Source organism: Giraffa tippelskirchi, chromosome 2, assembly GCF_054371585.1.
Source record: "Giraffa tippelskirchi isolate mGirTip1 chromosome 2, T2T-mGirTip1v1.2.pri, whole genome shotgun sequence".
Classification (NCBI taxonomy): Eukaryota; Metazoa; Chordata; class Mammalia; order Artiodactyla; family Giraffidae; genus Giraffa; species Giraffa tippelskirchi.
Window position 1 is genome coordinate 100,950,215 of NC_137276.1, and position 25,147 is coordinate 100,975,361.

At 46.4% G+C, this 25,147-nt stretch overlaps 1 protein-coding gene across 8 annotated transcripts in view; it reads right to left on the reverse strand.

Annotated features, from left to right (window-relative positions):
• Positions 1 to 25,147, reverse strand: part of TMEM108 (transmembrane protein 108) — a 417,720-nt gene that overhangs the window by 12,776 nt on the left and 379,797 nt on the right. For all 8 annotated transcript variants that reach the window (XM_081569819.1, XM_081569824.1, XM_081569820.1 and 5 more), the window contains one exon: positions 1,408 to 2,841. In XM_081569819.1, the coding sequence (XP_081425945.1) occupies positions 1,408 to 2,841 (1,434 nt within the window). The remainder of the gene's footprint in view (positions 1 to 1,407; positions 2,842 to 25,147) is intronic.

Below are 25,147 nucleotides of genomic sequence, written 5' to 3' on the forward strand. Positions count from 1 at the left end.
AGGGCAGAGGTTAGAACCAAAGAGTGGAACTTACAACAGGGAAATTACAAGGCCCCCCGGGAGAGCTGGAAACAGCCACAGGAGAAGGGGCTGATAAGTGGGGCGCACAGGGGTTTCTCCCCTTTGAAAGGACTGAGGGGGCACCTGGATGATGTCTGTGTGTGGGTTGGGGCTGGGGGAAAGGCAGGCACAGTAAGGATTCCTGCGAGGCCATCAGAAGAACGCTTAAGAATTGAGATCAGGTGCATGGGGGAGACATGAAGGCAGCCCTGGGTCCCGAGTGATTGCATCAGGTTCTTTGTGGAGACGTCAGGGAGGAAGAAGGCTTCCCCAGTGGCTCAGACAGTAAAGAATCTGCCTGCAATGCAGGAGACCTGGGTTCAATCCCAGGTTGGGAAGATCCCTGGAGAAAGGAAATGGCTACCCACTCCACTATTCTTGCCTGGAGAATTCCTTGGACAGAGGAGCCTGGTGAGCTACAGTCCAGCAGGTTGCAAAGAGTCAGACATGACTGGGCAACTAACACCTTCACTATACTTTTTTCAGGGAGGAAGAAGCCCTTAGAGTTTTCAATACAGGAGTGATGGTGGGAGTGATGGTGGCAGCAAGGGGGCGCTGGTGGCCCGCTGTTGTTGTGGTCTAAGGGGAGCCCTTCCCCATGTACCCAGTGGGAGCAAAGGCAATGACAAGGTCCACAAAGCACCACTTCACACCACTCATGGACAAGCAAAATGGGGAGGGGAGCCACAAAATAGCTAAATTCACATGTAACTTGTAAGCCTCAATTTGTTATAAGAACTGTTTTTGTCAAGGCTAATAGAACTTCCTGCAAAATCAAAACTTCATCTTTTCTTCTTTCTTGAGGGAAGACAGGAGGAGGAGAAGAGAACAGCAGTAAGGGTGATGGAAGAGAGGTGGGGAGGAAGGCTCCAAGGGCTCTGCTACTTGGAGGCTGTCGGTTTGGAAGCACCAGCTCTCACCTTGCGGGGTGTTGGTGTCATGTGGCGAGAGAAGAGAGCAGGCAGGGGAGTGTCATGACATGGGCCCTGGGCTGGAAGATGGGTGCTCTGAGCTCACATTCTAACTCTGCCTCTCATGAGCTCTGGGGTCCTGTGTCCCCTCCCTAGCTTGGTGTTTCTTCCTGCAAAATGCAGAGTTGGACTTGACTCCCAGCTCCTAGGAGTTGTGCCTTTATGATCAGTGGGCATCTGAGCCATGGCCTGATGAGCTAGGGACCAGGAGTGGGATAAGCTGTGATTCTTGTTCCGCTGCCTTCTCTCCTGGGGTTCTGGGAACTCTGCAGCCCACGTGGTGGGGACTGCCCAAGTGTGGGGCAAAGGAATTGTGGGGATGTGCACGCTGCCGTGGTGGCAGGCGAGGGGAGAAGGGAGCGTGTGAGGCACTTACAGCAGGAGGAGATGGGCACGCTGATGGCGAGGATCACCCAGGCGATGTCCATCTTGCTCAGGCAGATGGTGGCTCTGTGCTGGGGTTTGTCCCCTTCGGCCACATGGGAAATGTTCCCCGCTGTTCCAGGCTTCCAGGTCCCGGCGGGGACCAGACGGTTGAGGAAGTTTCCTGTGGCCGTGGACACCACTGTGGAGAGGGGACTGGGCACCCTGCCCATCATGGTGGGTGTGAGGGTGGCCACAGCTTTCTCCTCGGCTTGGGAAACAGTGCTTTCTGAAGCCCCTGTTGGGTGGGCTGGGGCCTGCGGGGCTGAGGATGTTCCCTGAGGAAGCCCCTCGGAAGGGACTGAGACACTGGCATCAAAGGCAGCCTGGATGGGCCCCGTGGTGGCTGTGAAGACCCCAGAGTTGGTAGATGGAGGTCTGCTGCTGCCGGGGGTGACAGTCAGCCAGGAGTCACTGTGGCTGGAGCCGTCCTGCGGGTCACCATGGGGGCGCTGAGAAGGCACTGGAGCACGCTGTGGACTGGCAGGGGTGCCTGAGGCTGCTGTGGCATCTGGCTCCCCTCCTTGGCTGGTGAAGGTGGAACCAGCCCCCTGGTCTGCCCTGCTAAGGCTGGGCTTGTCCTCCACAGGCACTAGGGGGGTGGTGGGTGGTACCCACGAGGTCCTGCTGGGCACCAAGGTTGCGGCCACTGTCTGGGGCTGTGGCGAGAAGGAGTAACCCCAGAGCGGGTTCCTGGGGGTGAAGGTGGAGGGGTCAGGCTCCACAGACCCTGTGAAGTTGCCTTTGTAAATCTGGAAGATTTTCCCCAGGGGCCGCTTCTGCCCCAGATGTGTGGAGCTCTGGTTTCTTCCCCGCTGGCTTTCCTTCCTCCCGGCATGACCACTGGGTGCAGCGGGCACAGGGCGTGGTGAACTGCCGGCTCCCTTTCGGGAAGAGCCAGGGGGCCTGGGGGGCCTGCGTGTGGTAGCCCTGGAGGGGGCTGTGGGGAGACGGCTGGTGGCTTCCCCTGGCTTTGTCAGCAGGATGGTGGGCGCAGTCTCACCCGGGGAGCGGGCCTCTGGATGGGAGGATGTGGTTGCCATGGCAGCAGGAAGTGGCCCTGTGGACAGGGGGCCTTCAGAGTGGGGGGTGGATGGCGTCGCCATGAAGGTGGAGATGGTGTTTGTAGGAGGGTGTCCATCGAGATGGGGTGTTGTCGTTGCCATGGGAGCTGTGGCCTGTGAGGAGGGTCCATCAGGATGAGGGGTCGGTGTCACCACGGAGGCAGGGGTGGCCACCATGGAGGAGTGTCTGGTAGAACTGAGGGATGCTGTCACCATGGTGCCTGGGATGGTGCCTGAGGGGGAGACTTGAAGAGGTTCCCTGGGAGATGGTTCCTGGGCAGCAAATACCAGTGCTTCAGTTGGCGCCAAGGTCAGGAGGAAGCCTTGAGAGGGAGAAGAGAGCAGAGGTGAAATGCCCGGGAGTAGCTCAGCTCATGTGCCTTCCTTACCCATGAACCTGAGACCCCTGGGAACTCAAGGGAAACAGTGAGAGGATCCCCGAGGTCCCCACTCATTGCACACAGGACCATGGGGACCGAGGGTATCTATCAGGTTGGTTCTACCCAGCACCCCTCCCAGAGAGAAGCCAACCACAGGGGAACCAGAGACAGCTAAACCAGCAAGGCCTGTCCTTTCCCAAGTGCCTCTGAAATGCCTCTGCCCTCTGCCCAAGGGCAGATGCTCAGACAGGCTGGGGGAGGGGCGTGGAGGAAGCCCTGTGGCCCCTGAGTGCCTGCTGGCCTTCTGCACCAGGGAGTGGTCCAAAGTGTGACCACAAGGAAGCCAGCAGCTCTGTGTGAGCCGCCCTGAGTCACTGAGCGGGGCTTGGGTGGGCAGAGTTGACCAGCACCCACGCCTTTTCAGACTCCTCCATTTATGAACTAGACACAGGTACAAACGACAGACCTCTGCTTGTTCAGGCCCACCCGCCAAAGAGTTAAGGAAGGTCTATCCGCTCCTTGACCCTGGAGACACAAAAATGAACAGGGCCTGGGTGAGGTCATATAAATCCACAAACAATCTTAAAACAAGGCAGAGACATCACGGTGCCATTGGTGACCAACAGGCAGAAGGGGACAGGATTCAGAGGGTGACCAGATCTGGTGCCTATAAAACACTTAGCACAGAGCCTGCAGGAGAAGGTGCAGTCCATAAACACCAGCTGGTGGTATGGTTGTTCTGTTAACTGCTTGTCCTATGTGCTCATAGGCTGAACTCTGGAAAACCACTGGTGGTGCCTGGGCTTCCAGAGCAGGAGGAGCCCTTCTGAGCATGGACAGAAAACCATGGACTTTGCATGGTGGTAAGTGTGTGTGCTTTTGTTCACTGAGAAAAGTGCACAAGGACAAAAACCTATACATTTAAAAACTCTTCTAAAGATATGTGGATTTTATTAATCACAACAGCATGTGCCCATCTTTAAAAATAATACTTCAGGTCAATGTGATATGTAGGATCTATTCGGATTATAAATGTGAAGACTGGCTACCCCATACAACACACGGGCTAGGAAGAGCTGCTTCCTACCACCGAGGAGGGCTTCACAGACCTCTACGGTCTGATTCTGACCTGAGACCTCCCATGTTCACAGGAGCCTCCTGCTCAGTCACGCTCATGCCCTTCCTTCAGCACTGCCAGCCGCCCAGACCAGCCCAGGTAGAGATGGCCTCTGACTGGTCACCTTCTCGGGGCCTCCCTCCCCCACAAATTCCAGCAGGGTGAATGGTCAAAGCAGGGGCCCTGGTGGTGATTCTGGGGAACCTGGGGTGGTCAGCAAAGCTGACAGGGGAAGACAGGGGCTCTGGTGAGTTTCTGGAAACAGAGAGGGGGAGGAGACCTCCTAACATGGCTTTAAAGCAAGGTTCTGGGTCACCACTGAGGCCTCCTCCAACTTAGGGGAGGGGGTGGGGTGGGTCAGTGTTCCCACCCTGCACGTCTAACTTTGTGGGTTAGGCTGAGGGACGGCAGATGGAGTAGAGACTATTGCACTCACATCTCCAGGACCAACAATTCTCCCTAAAGAACAGAATTTCTCGATACTTTCACTCATAGTTTAGCCCATACACCAACAGTGTTTTCTCCTTATCTGGGTCAATCCTAAAATCTGGCTACTGAGCATCACTCTGGCCCCGTCTTTCATGCTTGATTTAAGCCTTGATTTAACCACCTGATGGGGCAGGAAGTTGAGGCTGAGGGAGATTAAGTAATGTGTTCAAAGCCCCTCAGTAGAGAAGTATATGACACCCAGGCGTATCCAAAATGCACACGGATCCTGGTCGCCCAGCACATATGAGGCAGGAGAAGAGAACAGGAAGTTGCAGCTTACAGCAGCCCCTCTCTGGCAGTTGAGCACCACAGGGACAATCTATTCCTAGAGCTGGTGGCCGTGACTGCTGAGGTTTTAAGGGGCATTCCCTAATAAGCCTCTGTTGGCTCACGAGCACCCTGGTTCAATATGTGTTGAACACATTCCCCTCAAAGCCATATGTTGCCACCCTAACCCTATCACCTCAGGATGGAACTGTGTGTTAGGGCCTTTGAAGAGCTGATTAAGGCAAAATGAAGCTGATGGGGTGGGTCCTAACCCAATCTGAATGGTGTCCTAATAAGAAAAGGAGCCCAGGATACAGATGCAAAGAATGCCCGCACACAGACAGTCAGTGATAGGCCAGCTGCCCACAAGCCGAGAAGAAAGGAGTCAGAGTACTCCAACCCTGCTGGCATCTAGATCTTGGGGTTCCAGCCTCCAAAACTGTGAGGTGATAACTTTCTGTGGTTTAACCCCCCAGCCTGTGGTACACTGTGTGGCAGACCCAACAGACTGATATCCGTGTCATACCTTAGAGATTCCTGAAAAATGAGAAGTGGAGACTGGGGCTTGTGTGCAGGGAGTTTATTTTGGGAAGTGGCCCTAGGGGACAGCCGTGGGGGCCTGAGATGAGTGAAACAGGGTAAGTCAATCCTAAGGTAGGTTATGAACTGATCAGGGTGCAACTCAAATCTGCTTGGGGTCTCTGAGGAGCTGAGCACCTCTTGCCAGCAGCTCCCCTTCCCACCACCAGTGCTGCTCACCCACCTCCTCACTCTTCCACGAGGCCCACCTGATTGAGTCAGAGAGGCTCTGGGCAGGGGCTGTCTGCTCACACCTGTACCCAGCTGGTGGCTGCCACAACAGCTGGAGTTAAAATTAAAGGCCCAGAGGATTCCTAGGGTGGAGCACAGATGTGCTCCGTACAACCTGAGGCCCGTGACCAAGGACAAGGACACTGTTGCCTTCCAGCAGCATCGTCAAGGGCAGCCCAGAGTTTTCAGAGAGGCCCCCAGAGACCCCAGGGACAGGCCAGAGGTAGGAGAGGGGTAGCCTGGCCTCCAGGGGGAACTTCTGCAGCCTCTAGAGGCAGAGGGCTTCATGCACCCTGGTCTTCAAATTATTCAGGGAAAGAAATTCCCTTGACTTTCCCACCATGAACATCCCTGGGGCTAAAATCCTCCCAGGTGGGAAGTATACAACTGACTGGAGTTCTTCTTCCTGCAAGACTTTCAGTGGCAGTAAACATGTGTGCCCTTGCTGCAGCTCTTTCTAGTTGCCAGCATCCCCTGAAGGTATTTTCTCTCTAGCAGTACTGTTAAGGCCCCTTTTTCTTCAGACTTGAAAGCTTTGGTACAATAAATGGATACTGCCATCCTGGGTGCACAGGGTTTTCACCTAGAGGATGACATTTAGCTGTCACAGTGAGCAGGGCACTCAAAGCAACTTAGTCCAGTCCCCTCATTTCACAGAAGGGGCAATGGAAGGAGTGAAGTGACTTGTCCAAGAACACAGCTGGCTGGGACACGGCGTGGATTACAGCCATCATTTCAAAGCAACTTTTCATTTGTATCATAAAACTGCTACAACACCGCAATGCCCAAATGATTCCTTCAACATCCACTGTCAACTTCACTATGGAAATCACCTCTCCTCTTTGGCACAAAAGGTTAAGCACTGAATGCAAAAGGCTTACACTATCACAATTACTGCTCAAGGCCTTCAACCCAGGGCTCCCTGAACAGATGCAAATTTCCACTTCAGGCCCTTTGTGCTGGCCTTCTCACTCCCCTCCCCACAATCTGGGGCTACTGCCTCTTTGAATATAATTTACATATATTTGCATAATAGACTTTGCAGGCTCTAATTCCAAATATGTAGGCAAGACTATAACTAAAATCCTACTTGATGTGTTTTAAATCCTACTTGATGTGTTTAGAACTGATTTTTAAAGGATGCCAGAATAAGGACAAGTGTAGTGTGTGGGATCCAAAGATTGATGGGTTCTCAGATGTGGCAGGAAGGCCTCCCCCTACCTGCAATTCCAGTGCCCAATGGTCCCAGGACCCAAGGGAAGGAAAGGTCTTCCTCCTTCTGTTTATTTGGTTGGCTGCTGAGAGCCCATATTGGGCATGATATTTGCATCTGGTAAAGGCAAGGAGGGAATTGGCGAAGAGAGAAATGACTAATCTGTGCTGAGTGCTTCCTGCATGCCACGTGCCATTTGAAGGGCTGAGCTTGTTCCTGACACATTTAATCTTCATAACAACCTGATGAGGCAGGTACTATCATTAGCTCCCCATTGTGGCCGACGAAAAGCAGCACAGAGAGGCACAGGAAGCTGCCTCCTTCCACACAGCCTGGGATAGTGAGCTGTGATTTGAACCTGGCAGCCTGGCTCCAGAGTCCACACGCTCAACCATGTTCACTCACCATTCCGCTCTGCATATTCAAAAGCAATGATTCAAAATCTTTTGGGAGTTGATTTTCTATTACTGATTTTTTGACTTTTCTTTCCTCTTACTTGTTTTCTTCTAGCTCCATTTCAGGGCTCTGTATTAACATTTAGGTTTTTAACAAGTTAGTCAATTAACTTTATTTTGCAATTTAGCTTCTGCATCTGATGTTTCAACAACAACAAAAAAAGAGAATCCATGCACACCAAGTTTGACCATCATGAAATCTGTTTTCTACATGGGCAATAACATACCATCTTGCCAGGAAACAGGCTCTTCTCATTTCAAGACTACTGTCTTTTAATTGGAAGGGGTGCTAGGGCTCCCTGGTATCTAACTTCTTCACTGACAAATGAGAAGGCTGAGGCCCAATGAAGTGGAATCCTCATTCTGGGCCACATACTATGACGCACCAGCCCACAGGGCTCTCTTCACATCACTGTGGGCCTGGTGTTCTAGTGCTCCACCCTCTGGACTTCTTCTAAAAACAAAATCCTTTTGTTTTAAAGATCAAAAAGCTTGTCATTCCTATAAGCATGGTTTCTGTCCATGCTCAGAAATAAATACGCATCACTGACTTTAGGGTGAGCTGGGTGACTGCTCTGAAGAGGTACTCATGCCTGTGACGTTGGGCTTCTTTATGAAAGGCAGATTTTTTTTTTCCATAAAGACAAAAAGGAGTTTGGGGGTATGTATCTTTGCTGCTACTCCATTCTCAGGCAGCCACTTTCCCTCCTATCAAGTCCTGCTGGAGACATGCTTCAGGTCACACAACTTAAAGCACAGAGGGTTCTGCTTAATTCTGAGAGACACCTGAGGCCATGACCTGATGGGTTCCAGAAATGTCTGGGGATCACTGATTCAACAGTTGCACTGATCAGATCCATGACTCCACTGAGAATTATTGCTCACAGTACAATCTCTAGAACACATATGAGCAAGAAAACCACATGAGATGGGCCTGGGTGACCCAGACACTCCTATGGCCTCCAGCTAGCATGAATTCACTTCGTGCTGCAACTCTGAAGCTGACAGATCACAGCTTTCTATCAAAAATACGTGTACTCACACATGAGCACATACACACACCAAACTCCTCTCCTGGTAGCAGGAAATAAGGAAGAATGACAAACATGAGAACTCCAATCATCTCCATGGTAATAAACAGTTAAGTTATTCATCTGAAGTCAAAATGGCCATCCTGTAGCACTGTCAGGATTTAAACACAGTTTCTCTGATCCTGGCTGCTCAAGACCCTAGGTACTGAGAAAGTTTTGATCCAGGAAAATGTCCTACGCTTTATGAAGACAGGCAATGATATATGATGACCATAGCTAAAAAACAAAAATTTTCCCCAAAGCAGAAACACTTGGCACCCACACCACCTTTTATCTTCAGCTTTTGCTTCTCTGCCTTAGTCACTCCGTTCATTTGGGGACAAGCATTTTCCAACTAGAACTCCTCTTGGGTCTTGAAGCCATTGCTAGAAGCCCCTCCTGTGTGCCTGTAACCACCATTCCTACCCCTGATCCAGCCCCCATCTCTCTAAGTGGAAACGCCCAGTGTCCTGTTTCAAATGCCCACTGTCTGAACTCTAAGCTGCCAGAGTGCAGAGACTGTGTCTGCATCAATGATATTTCCCCATATCTAGTCTAGTACCTTAGTCGCAACAAATCTTTGCTGAAGAATAAGAAACTCTCCTAAATATCCAAAATATAAGAACTCATACAACTCAATTAGCAAAATACTCCAAATAATCCAATAAAAACAATGCTTGGAGGGTCTGAATAGACATTTTTCCAAAGAAGACATTCAGATGGCCAACAGGTATGTGAAAAGGTACTTAGTATCACTAATCATCAGAGAAACGCAAATCAAAATCACAATAAAAAAACAAACGAAGTATCTCTTCACACCCATTAGAATGACTATAATGAAAAGGATAAGAGATAACAAGTGTTGTGAGGATGTGGAAAAAAAAGAATCTTTGTGCACTGTTGGTGGGAATGTAAACTGGTATAGCCAACATGGGAAATAGGATGGAGTTTTCTCAAAATATTAAAATAGAACTAATATATTATCTAGACATTCCACTTCTGAGTACATATCTGAAGGAAACAAAAATCACTATCTTGAAGAGATATTTGCACCTCCAAGTTCACTGCAGCATTATGTACAACAGGCAAGACATGGAAACAACCTAAATGTCTACTGATGGATGAATGCATAAAGGAAGTGAGGTATTACACACACACACACACACACACACACACACACACACACACACACAAGATTACTCAGCCGCAAAAAGAAGTAAATGCTGCTATTTGCAACAACATGGATGGACCTTGAGGGCATTATGCTAACTGAAATAAGTCAGACAGAGAAAGACCAGTACCGTATCATCTCACTTCTGTGTGGAATCTAAAATAAAAATCAGGGTTTTCCTGGTGGCTCAGTGGTAAAGAATCTGCCTGCCAAGGCAGGAGACACAGGTTTGATCCCTGGTCCAGGAAAATCCCACATGTAGCTAAGCCTGTGTGCTACAACTGTTGAGTCTATGCTCTAGAGCCTGGGAACCATAATTACTGAGCCCACTCTCTGCAACTACTGAGGCCCACGCATTGCAACTAGAGAGTAGCCCCTGCTCACCACAAACTAGGGAAAAGCCTGTACAGCAATGCAGACCCAGCACAGCCAAAAATAAATAACTAAATAAATTATAATAAAATAAAAATCAAACTCATAGAAATACAGAACACATTGGTGGTTACTATAGGTGGGGAACATAGCACAGGGGAAATGGGGGAAGGAAGTAAAAATTCCAGGTATAATAAATAAATTTTGGGTATAATGTATAGCATAGTGTCTATAGTTCATAATCCCTGGAGAAGGGACCCACTCAGTATTCTTTCCTGGAAAATCTCACAGACAGACGAGGCTGGTGGGCCATAGTACTTATTGTACATTTGAAAGTTGCTAAGAGAGTAAATCTTAAATGTTCAGTACAGTTCAGTTGCTCAGCCATGTCCGACTCTTTGTGACCCCACGGACTACAGCATGCCAGGCTTCCTGTTCATCACCAACTTCCGGAGCTTGCTCAAACTCATGTCCATCCAGTCGGTGATGCCATTCAACCATCTCATCCTCTGTCGTCCCCTTCTTCTTCTGCCTTCAATCTTTCCCAGCATCAGGGTCTTTCCCACTGAGTCAGTTCTTTGCATTAGGTGGCCAAAGTATTGGAGTTTCAGCTTCAGCATCAGTCCTTCCAATGAATATTCAGGACTGATTTCTTTTAGGATTGACTAGTTGGATCTCTACGCAGTCCAAGGGACTCTCAAGAGTCTTCTCCAACACCACAGTTCAAAAGCATCAATTCTTTGGCGCTCAGCTTTCTTTATAATCCAACTCTCACATACATACATGACTACTAGAAAAACCATAGCTTTGACTAGATGGACCTTTGTTGATAAAGTAATGTCTTTGTTTTTTAATATGCTGTCTAGGTTGGTCGTAGCTTTTCTTCCAAGGAGCAAGCATCTTTTAATTTCGTGGCTGCAGTCACCATCTGCAGTGATTTTGGAGTCCAAAAAAATAGTCTGTCCCTGTTTCCCTTGTTTCACCATCTATTTGCCATGAAGTGATGGAACTGGATGCCATGATCTTAGTTTTCTGAATGTTGAGCTTTAAGCCAACTTTTTCACTCTCCTTTTTCACTTTCATCAAGAGCCTCTTCAGTTCTTCTTCACTTTCTGCCATAAGGGTGGTGTCATCTGCATATCTGAGGTTATTGATATTTCTCCCAGCTATCTTGATTACAGCTTGTGCTTCATCCAGCCTGGCATTTCACATGATGTACTCTGCATATAAGTTAAATAAGCAGGGTGACAATATACAGCCTTGATATATTCGTTTACTGATTTGGAACGAGTCTGTTGTTCCATGTCTGTTTCTAACTGCTGCTTCTTGACCTGCCTGCAGATTTCCCAGGAGGCAGGTCAGGTGGTCTGGTGTTCCCATCTCTTTAAGAACTTTCCAGTTTGTTGTGATTCACACAGTCAAAACCTTTGGCATAGTCAATAAAGCAAAAGAGGATGTTTTTCTGGAACTTTCTTGCTTTTTTGATGATCAATGGATGTTGGCAATTTGATGTCTGGTACCTCTGCCTTTTCTAAATCCAGCTTGAACATCTGAAATTTCTTGGTTCATGTACTTTTGAAATCTGGCTTGGAGAATTTTGAGCATTACTTTGCTAGCATGTGAGATGTGTGCAATTGTGTGGTAGTTTGTACATTCTCTGGCATTGCCTTTCTTTGGGATTGGAATGAAAACTGACCTTTTCCAGTCCTGTTGCCACTGCTGAGTTTTCTAGATTTGATGGCATATTGAGTGCACTTTCACAGCATCATCTTTTAGGATTTGAAATAGCTCTACTGGAATTCTATCACCTCCACTAGCTTTGTTCATAGTGATGTTTCCTAAGACCCGCTTGACTTCACATTCCAGGATGTCTGGCTCTAGGTGAGTGATCATACCATCATCGTTATCTGGGTCATTAAGATCTTTTTTGTATAGTTCTTCTGTGTATTCTTGCCACCTCTTCTTAATATCTTCTGCTTCTGTTAGGTCCATACCATTTCTGTCCTTTATTGTGCCCATCTTTGCATGAAGTGTTCCATTGGTATCTGTAATTTTCTTGAAGAGATCTGTAGTCTTTCCCATTCTATTGTTTTCCTCTATTTCTTTGCATTGATCACTGAGGAATGCTTTCTTATCTCTTCTTGCTATTCTTTGGAACTCTGCATTCAAATGGGTATATCTTTCCTTTTTTCCTTTGCCTTTAGCTTCTCTTCTTTTCTCAGCTATTTGTAAGGCCTCCTCAGACAACCATTTCAACTTTTCGCATTTCTTTTTCTTGGGGATGGTCTTGATTACTGCCTCCTGTACAATGTCACAAACCTCCATCCTAGTTCTTCAGGCACTCTGTCTATCATATCTAATCCCTTGAATCTGTCTGTCACTTCCACTGTATAAGCATAAGGGATTTGATTTAGGTCATACCTGAATGTTCTATTGGTTTTCCCTACTTTCTTCAATTTAAGTCTGAATTTGGCAATAAGGAGTTCATGATCTGAGCCACAGTCAGCTCCTGGTCTTGTTTTTGCTTCTGTATACAGCTTCTTCATCTTTGGCTGCAAAGAATATAATCAATCTGATTTCAGTACATCTGGTGATGTCCATGTGTAGAGTCTTCTCTTGTGTTGTTGGAAAAGGGTGTTTGCTATGACCAGTGCGTTCTCTTGGCAAAACTCTGTTCACCTTTGATCTGCTTCATTTTGTACTCTAAGGCCAAATTTGCCTGTTACTCCAGGTAGCTCTTGACTTCCTACTTTTGCATTCCAGTCCCCTATAAGGAAGAGGACATCTTTTTTGGGTGTTAGTTTTAGAAGGTCATGTAGGTCTTCATGAACCATTCAACTTCAGCTTCTTCAGCATTACTGGTCGGGGCATAGACTTGGATTACTGTGATATTGAACGGTTTGCCTTGGAAACGAACCGAGATCATTCTGTTTTTTTTTTGTGAGGTTTCATCCAAGTACGGCATTTTGGACTCTTTTGTTGACTGTGATGTCTATGACACTTCTTCTAAGGTTTCTTGCCCAAGTAGTAGATATAATGGTCATCTGAGTTAAATTCACCTATTCCAGTCCATTCTAGTTCACTGATTCCTAAAATGTCAATGTTCACTCTTTCCATCTCCTGTTTGACCACTTCCAATTTGCCTTGATTCATGGAGCTAACATTCCTGGTTCCTATGCAATATTGTTCTTTACAGCATTGGACTTTACTTCCACCACCTGTCACATCCACAACTGGGTGTTGTTTTTGCTTTTATCTGTCTCTTCATTCTTTCTGGAGTTATCTCTCCACTCTTCTGCAGTAGCATATTGGGCACCTACCGACCTGGAGAGTTCATCTTTCAGTGTCATACCTTTTTGCCTTTTCATACTGTTCTTAGGGTTCTCAAGGCAAGAATACTGAAGTGGATTGCCATTCCCTTCTCCAGTGAACCACGTTTTGTCAGAACCTTCCGCCATCACCCATCCATCTTGGGTGGCCCTACATGGCATGGCTCATAGTTTCATTGAGCTAGACAAGGCTGTGGTCCATGTGATCAGTTCAGTTAGTTTTCTGTGACTGTAGTTTTCATTCTGTCTGCCTTCTGATGGATAAGGCTTATGGAAGCCTCCTGATGGGAGAGTCTGACTGGTGGGGAAACTGGGTCTTATTCTCATGGGTGGGGCCATGTTCAGTAAATCTTTAATCCAATTTTCTGTTGATGGGGATTATAAGTCACTTTACATGTGTACATTTTCATAAATGTTACATGTGTGCATTTCATAAATATTCTCATCATGTAAAAAAATTATGTGTTTTCACTCACTTTCTCTTTCAAGAGACTAAATCTTAAAAGTTCTCATCATATAAAAAACTTGTAACTATGTGGGGTAATTGATGTTAACTAAACTTATTGCAGTGATCATTTCACAATATATTCACATATCAAATCATTATGATGTAATACAATGTTATATGTCAATTATGTTGAAATAAAACTGGGGAAAAAAGAAAACTCTTCTAAATCAATCACTAGCCAGCTTTTATTTTCCAAAAAGAACCACTTACTGGTGGTTAACACACCCCAACCAGCTTACTCTTCCTAAATGTGACTTCAGCGCTCCTACTGAAAGGTGAAGTCTGTGTTCCATTCCCTGGGATCTGGGTGGGTTTGAGACTATGGCCGAAGTGATGCTACATGATTTCTGAGGCCAGGTCATAAAAGATGGTACTGCTTCCTCCGAGTCCTTACTCTTGGGTATTCCTCTCAGAAGTCAGCCACCATGTTGTGAGGAAGCCTGAGCAGTCCATGAAGGGGCCCATCTGGAAAGGGGCTGAGGCCCTGGCATTCAGTCCCAGCTTGAACTTCTAGATGAAGTCAGCACTGACCTGTCAGCCAGGGGAGTGAGCCATCCTCAACCCTATATGGGCCACTCCAGCTGAGTCCAGGTGGAGCAGAGACAAGTGATATCCCCAAACTAGATTTATGAGCAAAATGAATGACTAATGTTGAAGCTTTGAGGTGGTTTGTTAGGCAGTAATAGTAACTTGAATACTATCTTTGTAGAAGTGAAATTAAAGTTCTTTCATTAAAAAAAACCCTGGATTTAAACATCAGGGGTTTTAAGTGCTGGGGCTCAACAGGCTGATCTTGTCTTGGGTCCCTTACTTTTGTCTCCTGCCCAGATGCAAGGAAAGGGAAATAGCTCACTTCTGGGCTCCTTCTTCAGCATCATAATTTCTCTAATCTACAGTTACAATTCTCCCCCGCCCCGGGAGAAGAGAATGGCTACCCACTCCAGTATTCTTGCCTGGAGGATTCCATGGACAGAGGAGCCTGGCAGGCTACAATCCATGCAGTCGCAGAGTCAGACACGACTGAGTGACTAACACTTTAACTTAACATCAAGGAAAGGAACGAACAAATGCATACTAACAGGGGCATGAAGGTCCTGGAATCTAGGTACTTTGTGGACGAGGGCACAGATAGAATGAGGTGGAGGCTAACATAAGGTGACCACACATTGAAGACATGAATTAAAAGAGTATATGGATGTATATATGGTGCCTACATATTGAAGACATACATGATCATTTGCTTCAAGGAGCTGTCATTCTGGAAGGGAAGAGAATCATCTGTGACAGGGGAACAAACCTACACATCAAAGATGTTTTCTCAAAGACTTTCTCCAAATGACAGGAGTCAAAATTAGAGGAATGAAAAGGTCAGCTCAGTTTCTAATAAAATAACAGGATCATTAATATTCAGAAAACATCTCGCTGACATCATGGGAAAGAACACAAATGCATCAGTCCAGACTGCTTTGTATTCTCCTAAACTAAAAGCAAAAGACTCATAAAAATGTTCCATGGTTTACAGTAGAGAACCTGACAGACACTACCTCAGCCAGGTGATCAAGGTCATGGTGATAATATGCACCCTGGATATGAAGACAGCACTTTACCTCTGTAGCTCTCCTTTCCCAAACCTATATCCCCAGTCTAATGATAAGAAAAACATCTGAAAATCCAAAATGAAGGACATGCCACAAAATATCTGACAAGTACTCCTCACCAAGGTCATCAAAAATAAGGAAAGTCTGAGAAACTCACAGCCCAAAGGTGCCTAAGGAGACACGACAAATAAATGTAATGTGGAATCCTGGCTGGGTTCCCGGAACAGAAGAAGGACACTGGGGGAAAATGAAGGAGATGTGAGTAAAAGTTTGGACTTCAATTAATAATAATGAATCAATACTGACTCATTAATTGTGACAGATGTACACCAGTATTGTAAGACACTGATTACAGTGGGAACTGGCTGCAGGCTATATAGACTCTCTCTGATTTACTCTGCAATTTTTCTGTAGGTTCAAACTACTCTGGGACTTCCCTGATGGTGCAGTGGATAAGAATCCGTCAGCCAATGCAGGGAACATGGGTTTGATCCCTGGTCCAGGAAGATTCCATATGCTGCAGAGCAACTAGGCCTGTGCGCCACAACTACTAAGCCTGTGCTCTAGAGCCCATGCTCTGAACAAGAGAAGCTATGGTGATGAGAAGCCTGAATATTGCAAAAAGAGTAGCCCTGGCTCACTGCAACTAGAGAAAATCCTGCACACAGCAACGAAGAGCCAGTGCAGCCAAAAATAAATAAATAAAAATTATGAAAGAAAAAACACAAAAACCCAAAACAAAAATCTAGCCTGAGATTTAAAAAAAAGTTCCACGGAGTTAAGACAGCAGGGACAATGTGAGAGTGTGTCCTGGAAGGAAAGTTAGCTGAAGGGAGGTTTGCAGGCGACTTTCCCAGAGCCTTGGTATTAGATCATGTGTCCACAGATGCATTTTGGAGCCCACTTCCAGAGGGGAGTGACTATTGTCACATCTATCTATCTATCTATCTATCTATCTATCCCCTCTGCTTCTCACTACTTAAAGTGTTCTCATACAGAGTGTGGAGTTTGGAGGGGAAATGGTCAGGGAGACTAACAGCCTGAACACATAGTTTTTTTAACCTGTTCAAATTCCAGCTGAGGAATCAGTTTATATACATGCTACACATGTAATATAAACACTCTTGACCAAGGAAGCAGGCTGCATGGAAACCAAAGCTTATGTCTCATTAACACGGGGCTACATTGCCCTGCTGTCTAAACATGAAAACCGTATGAGGTATTGGATATGGTTATATAACCAATCAAAGTTTCTGCCCATATACCTTTCCTGCTTGGATCCCTCTCCAAAAACCCAACCTGACTGTCACCTTGTCTTGACGAGATTATGGTTCCTCAATTTGTCCAGCTGGAATTGGTGGCTCCCTGCCCAGTGCTCACAAGGCAATCTGCTCCCGTTCATATGTGGCCCTTTTCCCCACAGAACCCTTCAGCAGAGGGTGTGGTGGGAGGGCAGGGATGGAATTGCAGTCAGTGGGATTTAGGAACCTGGCTCTTGAATGTCCTAATGGTGTGACCTCAGGCAGATGAGTTCAGCTTTGTTTTCCTTCTTGTACGTAAGGAAGATCATACCTAACTTTAGTGTGCTTTCAGGGGTGAGAACAGGGAGGCATAGAGGCCCCACTGAGGCCTGGATGCAACAGATGAAAACTGTTGTTTTATCTTCTGCTACATTTGGGTCAGTCCCCTAGGGCCGTGAGCTTCTTCAGCATCTTGAACCCTAGAACTTAGTTCACTGACTTGTACTAGGGGTACAATAATGTTTTCTGTGAAAGATGAGATGGTAAAAGAAGACTTAGAGGATTCCAATCATTTAAGGTATTTGCAGCTGAATGCTTGCCACAAAATTATAGATGTTTATTTTGAAGACAATGTCAACAGAAGAAAACAGTAAGCAATATGAGTCCTGAGATGTGGCATTATGGTTGTGGGTGTGTGTGTACTTGCATACATATCTTGTTTTCACTTTGCTTATCTTAATGATTAATATTAATAGGTTCAAATGGACACACATCACATAAGATAGGAGGCAGAAGAAGGCTGAGATGCATGGAACCAGCTTCCTGCAGATCCTCCCGAGACCCCCTCCCACCAATGCACCCACCACTACTAGTTCTGTTCCTCATCCCCTAAGCAAATCAGCCTTCATATCTTTCCAAAGTTCTAACTGGTGATGTCTTTTTGCCTTTTCATACTGTTCATGGGGTTCTCAAGGCAAGAATACTGAAATGGTTTGCAATTCCCTTCTTCAGGACCACGTTTTGTCAGAACTCTCCACAATGATCCATCCGTCTTGGGTGGCTCATAGTTTCACTGAGTTAGACAAGGCTGTGGTCCATGTGATCAGCTTGATTAGTTTTCTGTGACTGTGGTTTTCATTCTGTCAGCCCTGTGACAGATAAGGATAAAAGGCTTATGGAAGCTTCCTGATGGGAGAGACTGACTGTGAGGAAACTGGGTCTTGTTCTAATGGGCGGGGCCATGCTCAGTAAATCTTTAATCCAATTTTCTGTTGATAGGGAGGGCTATGTTCCCTCCCTTTTGTTTGACCTGAGACCAAACTATGGTGGAGGTAATGAAGAAAATGGGAACCTCCTTTAAAAGGTCCCATGCACCCACTGCCACACTCAGTGCCCCTGACCCTGCAGCAGGCCACTGCCGACCCTCGCCTCTGCTGGAGACTGCTGGGCACTCACAGGCAAGTCTGGGTCAGTCTCTTGTGGGGTCACTGCTCCTTTCTCCTGGGTCCTGGTGCACACAAGGTTTTGTTTGTGACCTCCAAGAGTCTGTTTCCTTAGTCCTGTGGAAGTTCTGTAATCAAATCCCACTGGCCTCCAAAGTCAAATTCTCTGTCCCTTTTCCAGATCCCCAGGTTGGGAAATCTGTTGTGGGTCCTAGAACTTTCTTAACAGTGTGAGAATTTCTTTGGCATAATTGTTCTGCAGTTTGTGGGTCATCTGCTTGGCGGCTCTATGATGGGGTTAATGGCGACCTCCTCGAAGAGGGCTTATGCCACAGGCTGTGTGACCCAGGTAGCTGCACCAACAGCCTCTGTCCCTGCAGCAGGCCACTGCTGACCCATATCTCACAGGCTAGCAAAATAATGCTCAAAATTTTCCACGTCAGGCTTCAACAGTACGTGAGCTCTGAACTTACAGATGTTCAAGCTGGATTTAGAAAAGGCTGAGGAACCAGAGATCAAATTGCCAACATCCTTTGGATCATAGAAAAAGCAAGAGAATTCCAGAAAAAACATCTATTTCTGCTTTATTGATTATGCCAAAGCCTTTGACTGCGTAGATCACAACAAACTGGAAAATTCTTCAAGATATGGGAATACCAGACCACCTTACCTGTTTCCTGAGAAATCCGTATGCAGGTCAAGAAGCAACACTTAGAACTGGACATGGAACAACAGACTGGTTCCAAATAGGAAAAGGAGTACGTCAAGGCTGTATATTGTCACCCTGCTTATTTAACTTATATGAAGAGTACATCATGCAAAATGCTGGGCTGGATGAAGCACAAGCTGGAATCAAGATTGCCAGGAGAAATATCAATAACCTCAGATATGCAGATGACACCACCCTTATGGCAGAAAGGGAAGAGGAACGAAAAAGCATCTTGATGAAAGTGAAAGAGGAGAGTAAAAAGCTGGCTCAAAATTCAACTACAGAAAACTAAGATCATGGAATCTGATACCATCACTTCATGGCAAATAGATGGAGAAACAATGAAAACAGTGACAGACTTTATTTTCCTTGGGTCCAAAATCATTGCAGATGGTGACTGCAGCCATGAAATTAAAAGATGCTTGCTACTTGGAAGAAAAGGTATGACTGACCTAGACAGCATATTAAAAAGCATGTTCGATGCATGAGACAAATGCTCAGGACTGGGGCAATGGGATGACCTAGCGGGATGGGATGGGGAGGGAGGTGGGAGGGGGGCCCAGGAAGGGGAACACATGTAAACCCATGGCTGATCCATGTCAACGTATGGCAAAAACTACTACAATATTGTAAAGTAATTAGCCCCCAACTAAAATAAAAAAAAAGAAAGAAAACAAACAAAAAAAGCAGAGACATTACTTTGCTGACAAAGGTCTATCTATGATTTTTCCAGTAGTCACGTATGGATGTGAGAGTTGGACTATAAAGAAAGCTGCGAATGATGACCCTATATGGGAGACAGCAAAAGAGACACAGAAATAAAGAACAGATTTTTGGACTCTGTGGGAGAAGGTGAGGGTGGGGTGATTTGAGAGAAAAGCACTGAAACATGTATATTACCATATGTGAAACAGATCACCAGTCCAAGTTCGATGCATGAAACAGGGCACTCAAAGCCGGTGCACTGGGACAACCCAGAGGGATGGGATGGGGAGGGAGGTGGGAGGGGGTTTCGGGATGGCAGACACATGTACACCTGTCATTGATTCATGTCAGTTCAGTTCAGTCACTCAGTCATGCCTGACTCTTTGTGACCCCAGGAACCACAGCATGACAGGCCTCCCTGTCCATCACCAACTCCCAGAGTCTACCCAAACCCATATCCATCTAGTTGGTGATGCCATCCAACCATCTCATCTTCTGTTGTCCCCTTCTCCTCCTGCCCTCAATCTTTCCCAGCATCAGGGTCTTTTCCAATGAGTCAGCTCTTCGCATTAGGTGGCCAAATTATTGGAGTTTCAGCTTCAACATCACTCCTTCCAATGAACACCCAGGACTGATTTCCTTTAGGATGGACTGGTTGGATCTCCTTGCAGTCCAAGGGACTCTCAAGAGTCTTCTCCAACACCACAGTTCAAAAGCATCAATTCTTCGGTGCTCAGCTTTCTTTATAGTCCAACTCTCACATCCATACATGACCACTGGAAAAACCATAGCCTTGACTAGACGAATCTTTGTTGGCAAAGTAATGTCTCTGCTTTTTAATATGCTATCTGGGTTGGTCATAACTTTCCTTCCAAGGAGTAAGCGTCTTTTAATTTCATGGCTGCAATCATCATCAGCAGTGATTTTGGAGCCCCCCAAAATAAAGTCAGCCACTGTTTCCACTGTTTTCCCATCTATCTGCCATGAAGTGATGGGATCGGATGCCATGATCTTAGTTTTCTGAATGTTGGGCTTTAAGCCAACTTTTTCACTCTCCTCTTTCACTTTCATCAAGAGGCTCTTTAGTTCTTCTTCGCCTTCTGCCATAAGGGTGGTGTCATCTGCATATCTGAGGTTATTGATATTTCTCCTGGCAATCTTGATTCCAGCTTGTGTTTCTTCCAGCCCAGCGTTTCTCCTGACGTACTCTGCATAGAAGTTAAGTAAGCAGGGTGACAATATACAGCCTTGACGTACTCCTTTTCCTATTTGGAACCAGTCTGTTGTTCCATGTCCAGTTCTAACTGTTGCTTCCTGACCTGCATACAGGTTTCTCAAGAGGCAGGTCAGGTGGTCTGGTATTCCCATCTCTTTCAGAATTTTCCACAGTTTATTGTGATCCACACAGTCAAAGGCTTTGGCATAGTCAATGAAGCAGAAATAGATGTTTTTCTGGTACTCTCTTGCTTTTTCAATGATCCATCGGATGTTGGCAATTTGATCTCTGGTTCCTCTGCCTTTTCTAAACCCAGCTTGAACATCTGGAAGTTCACGGTTCACGTATTGCTGAAGCCTGGCTTGGAGAATTTTGAGCATTACTTTACTAGCGTGTCAGATGAGTGCAATCGTGTGGTAGTTTGAGCATTCTTTGGCATTGCCTTTCTTTAGGATTAGAATGAAAACTGATCTTTTCCAGTCCTGTGGCCACTGCTGAGTTTTCCATATTTTCTGGCATATTGAGTGCAGCACTTTCACAGTGTCATCTTTTAGGATTTGAAATAGCTCAACTGGAACTCCATCACCTCCATTAGCTTTGTTAGTAGTGATGCGTCCTAAGGCCCACTTGACTTCACATTCCAGGATGTCTGGCTGTAGGTGAGTGATTGCACCATCGTAATTGTCTGGGTCGTGAAGAACTTTTTTGTACAATAATGTATGGCAAAACCCACCACAATATATAAAAAAAAAAAAAAAAGAAAGCTGGTTGCCGAAGAATTGATTCTTTTAAACTGCGGCATTGGAGAAGACTCTTAAGAGTCCCTTGGACTGCAAGGAGATCAAACCAGTCAATCGTAAAAGAAATCAGTCCTGAATATTCATTGGAAGGACTGATGCCGAAGCTGAAATACTAATCCTTCGGCCACCTGATGCAAAGAACTGACTCATTGGAAAAGACGCTGATGCTGGGCAAGATTGAAGGCAGAAGAGATGGGGACGTCAGAGGATGAGATGGTTGGATGGTATCACTGACTTGATGGACATGAGTTTGAGCAAGCTCCAGGAGTTGGTGATGGACAGGGAAGCCTGGCATGCTGCAGTCCATGGGGTCACAAAGAGTCGGACACAACTGAGCGACTGAACTGAACTGGTGATGTGAGAGTGTTTGCCAGGACTTGGGATTTACAGAAAAGTGCCAGTTTTGACTTGCTGATTCAAGGTGTGTCCTCTTGGGAGGGTTGGATGAGAGCAGGAAGGAAGGAGGACAAACAGGAGGATTTGTGTTGGGTGGTGCTGGCAAGCCAGCCCATGGGGGGCTCAGCGTGTCCTAGAAGCCATGGTGCTTGAACCTGTGGGTCCTACAAACCCAATAAAATGACTCTCCCAGAGTCTGCAGCCCCAAAGCCTGGGGTCTGGTCCAGTGAGCACCTCAGCAACTATAACAGGATCTCTCGACCCCAGAGGAGCCCTGGGGAGTTCCAGGACCTGCCTGAAGAGGCTGAGGTACCTGCTTGAGCACCGAGGCATCTGCCTACCCTCATCTCATCTGTCTCTGCTAAGTCACTTCAGTTGCGTCCGACTCTTTGCGACCCTATGGACTGTAGCCCTCTAGGCTTCCTCTGTCCATGGGATTCTCCAGGCAAGAATACTGGAGTGGGTTGCCATTTTCTCCTCCAGGGGATCTTTCTGACCCAGGGATTGAACACATGTCTCCTGTGTGTCTTGCAGGGCAGAAGGGTTCTTTACCATTAGTGGCACCTGGGAAGCCCAGCCCTAGCTCAGAACTCTCCAAAGCCAGGAGGAGAAGAAAAAGAGTCCTGGCCTGATCACACCTGAGAGTCACTTACCTGAAAAGGGCATTGGGGCTTTTGACTTGACATCATTTAGGGCTTGCTGACAGTCTAGTGTCATCTCTCAGTACCTACTTCTCCTCTTGAAAGAGTTTGTCAAGGAGAGACGGGAAGAGGAGGAGGGAGGAGGCTGGCAGGGATGTAGCAGGGACAGTGGGAAGGTGCCTGGGGGAGGGGTGGGCAGGCGGGGTGACAGGGAACCGACTGACATCAAGATTGGTGTCTGCTCTCTGTGGCACTGGCTGCATGGCTTCTGGGCTCTAGGCTGCTTGGTATTCCAGCCCGGCTCCTGTCAGGCAGGCTGCAGGCTGGTTGGCACTACTCTCTTTGGTTGCCAAAGGTTCACTGCCTGTTCCAGTTTGCCTGAAGCTCAGGCAACACAGCTGAGCTTGCATCCTTGTGAAACTGTCTAATTTCCCATTTCAAGGCAGGATACCCACACTCCAAGGTACAATTAGACTCTGGGCACGAGTTAGATTTCACAATTGAATTCTGAAAGTCAGCTCTCGAGGCTGTGTGTGCTTGGTGATGAAAGCTTCCCTCCTATCTCGTCCCTCCTTCTCCCCAACATCTCCATTTATTGACCACCTACTATGTGCCAGGCACTAACTCTACTACGAAATTTGTATGTCATCTTACTCAATCTTCACAAAACCCTCTCAGATAAGAAAGAACAAGTCTCAACCCATGTTCTATATAATGATAAGGGTACTCACCCTTCACCTCTTTATTATTCTCTTTTGGAGTAAAGGTCTGTGGATATAAGTAACTAAAAAATTCAACGTGGACTTGTAGGTATTTTTTTTTTGGAGGAAAAAATAATAAAAACATCTTGTCTATGTCAAGCCAAGTGTTCTGATGAGAATACAGAACAAAGAGGGAACAACAGAAGGTGGGCTGTAAAGCAGGAGTATTTTGGATGGAGCACATTTTATGTGCTGTGGCTTGCAGGGAACCCACAAAAGCTGGAGGAACCCAGGAAGGCTTCCTGGAGGAAAATGCACAGCCTCTTATTACCATTCCATCATCCACCCATTTCTTCATTCACACATTCAGCAAACATCTACTGAGGGCTGAATGTGGCTTTTGTTTCTTGGATAAACTGGCATCCTGATCTCAGCCATGGAGATGGCTGCCATTACCTCATTCCCCACCATGGCTAATAAAATGCATCTTGGCAGAGAAAATTCTGACATTTTCTGAAAAGGTTAGTTTGTTTATGGGTGGGAAACATTTTATAGTGTGCTAATGTCCACTATTATGTATATGTATGTATGGACATACATGTATTAGGTATGTCCACTATAATGTAAGACACATATTTATTAAGCATTATTATATTTGTACTTCACTCCTGCAAACTGATACATACTCACAAAACCTTTGGTGAGGTGGGTATCATTCCCTAAAACTGAGGTTCACAGAGGTTAAAGGATTTACTCAGGGTCACAAAATTCAAGGGGGACCCATGATATGCACATATATTTCTGTTTTTCTCTACCTTCCTCCTTCTTTTCTATTTTCAGTGGACATTGCCAGCTGCAAAAGCCCTTGAGTGATAACACTTGATTACTCCCAGTGAGCTCACCACCTGGCAAAGGACTCCTAACTTCAGTAGGCCTTGGAGAAGATAAGTGGGTGACTATGCAGAGTCAGACTCTCAAAAGCTGTTCCACTCTGGTCCAGCTCTACTCCAGGCACAGTTCAAACTCTGCCTCTGACCTGAACCCAAGAATATAAGATCAGGATCAAAACTGAGGCACATCTCTGAAAGGCTCTGATCCCCAGGTCAAGTCTAGGGTGATGTGGGGACCACCATCAAAACCCACCTTGGGGCTGCCATCTTTTGCTGGCGCCCTGCTTAGTAGTAGAAATGTAGTTGCCCATTTCTCCCAGGCAGGGGAGAATGGGATACAGTTTCTTTTCTTTCTTTTTAAAAAATATTTATTTATTTGGCTGCATCAGGTCTTAGTTGCAGAACCCAAGGTCTTCATTGCATCATGCGGGATCTTTCATTACAGCGTATGAACTCTCTAGTTGTGCCTGGGCTCAGTAGTTGCAGCTCGTGGGCTTAGTTGCTCTGTGGCATGTAGGATCTTAGCTCCCTGACTAGGAACTCAGGTTCAATTCCTAGTCAGGGATTGAACTGACTAGGTGGATTCTTAACCAATGGACCACCAAGGAAGTTCTGAGACATTCTCTTGTCGCTGAAATGGCCTTAGTTGTTCTCCCCTCACTCCAGACACAGCAGTCAACATGTCAGTTACCCAAGGCACACAGGTAAATGTGGCTTCCAAATGTGGTCCCGATTTCTTGCAGAATCTAGAACACAGGGTTTAAATACTACAGATCAAGGAACAGCACACTTCGTAATAAAGGGTGTTTAAGTTCTATTTTTCATCTCTCTCTCCTCTTTCCTGGAGAGGTATAGAGAGAAGATAGACAGTGGAACCAGAAAGAAAGTGAAGCCACTCAGTCGTGTCTGACTCTTTGCAACCCCATGGATTGTAGCCTACTAGGCTCCTCCGTCCATGGGATTTTCCAGGCAAGAATACTGGAGTGGGTTTCCATTTCCTTCTCCAGGGGATCTTCCTGACCCAGGGATTGAACCTGGGTCTCCTGCGTTGCAGATAGATGCTTTACCATCTGAGTTACCAGGGAAGTCAGGAACAAGAGAGAACTAGG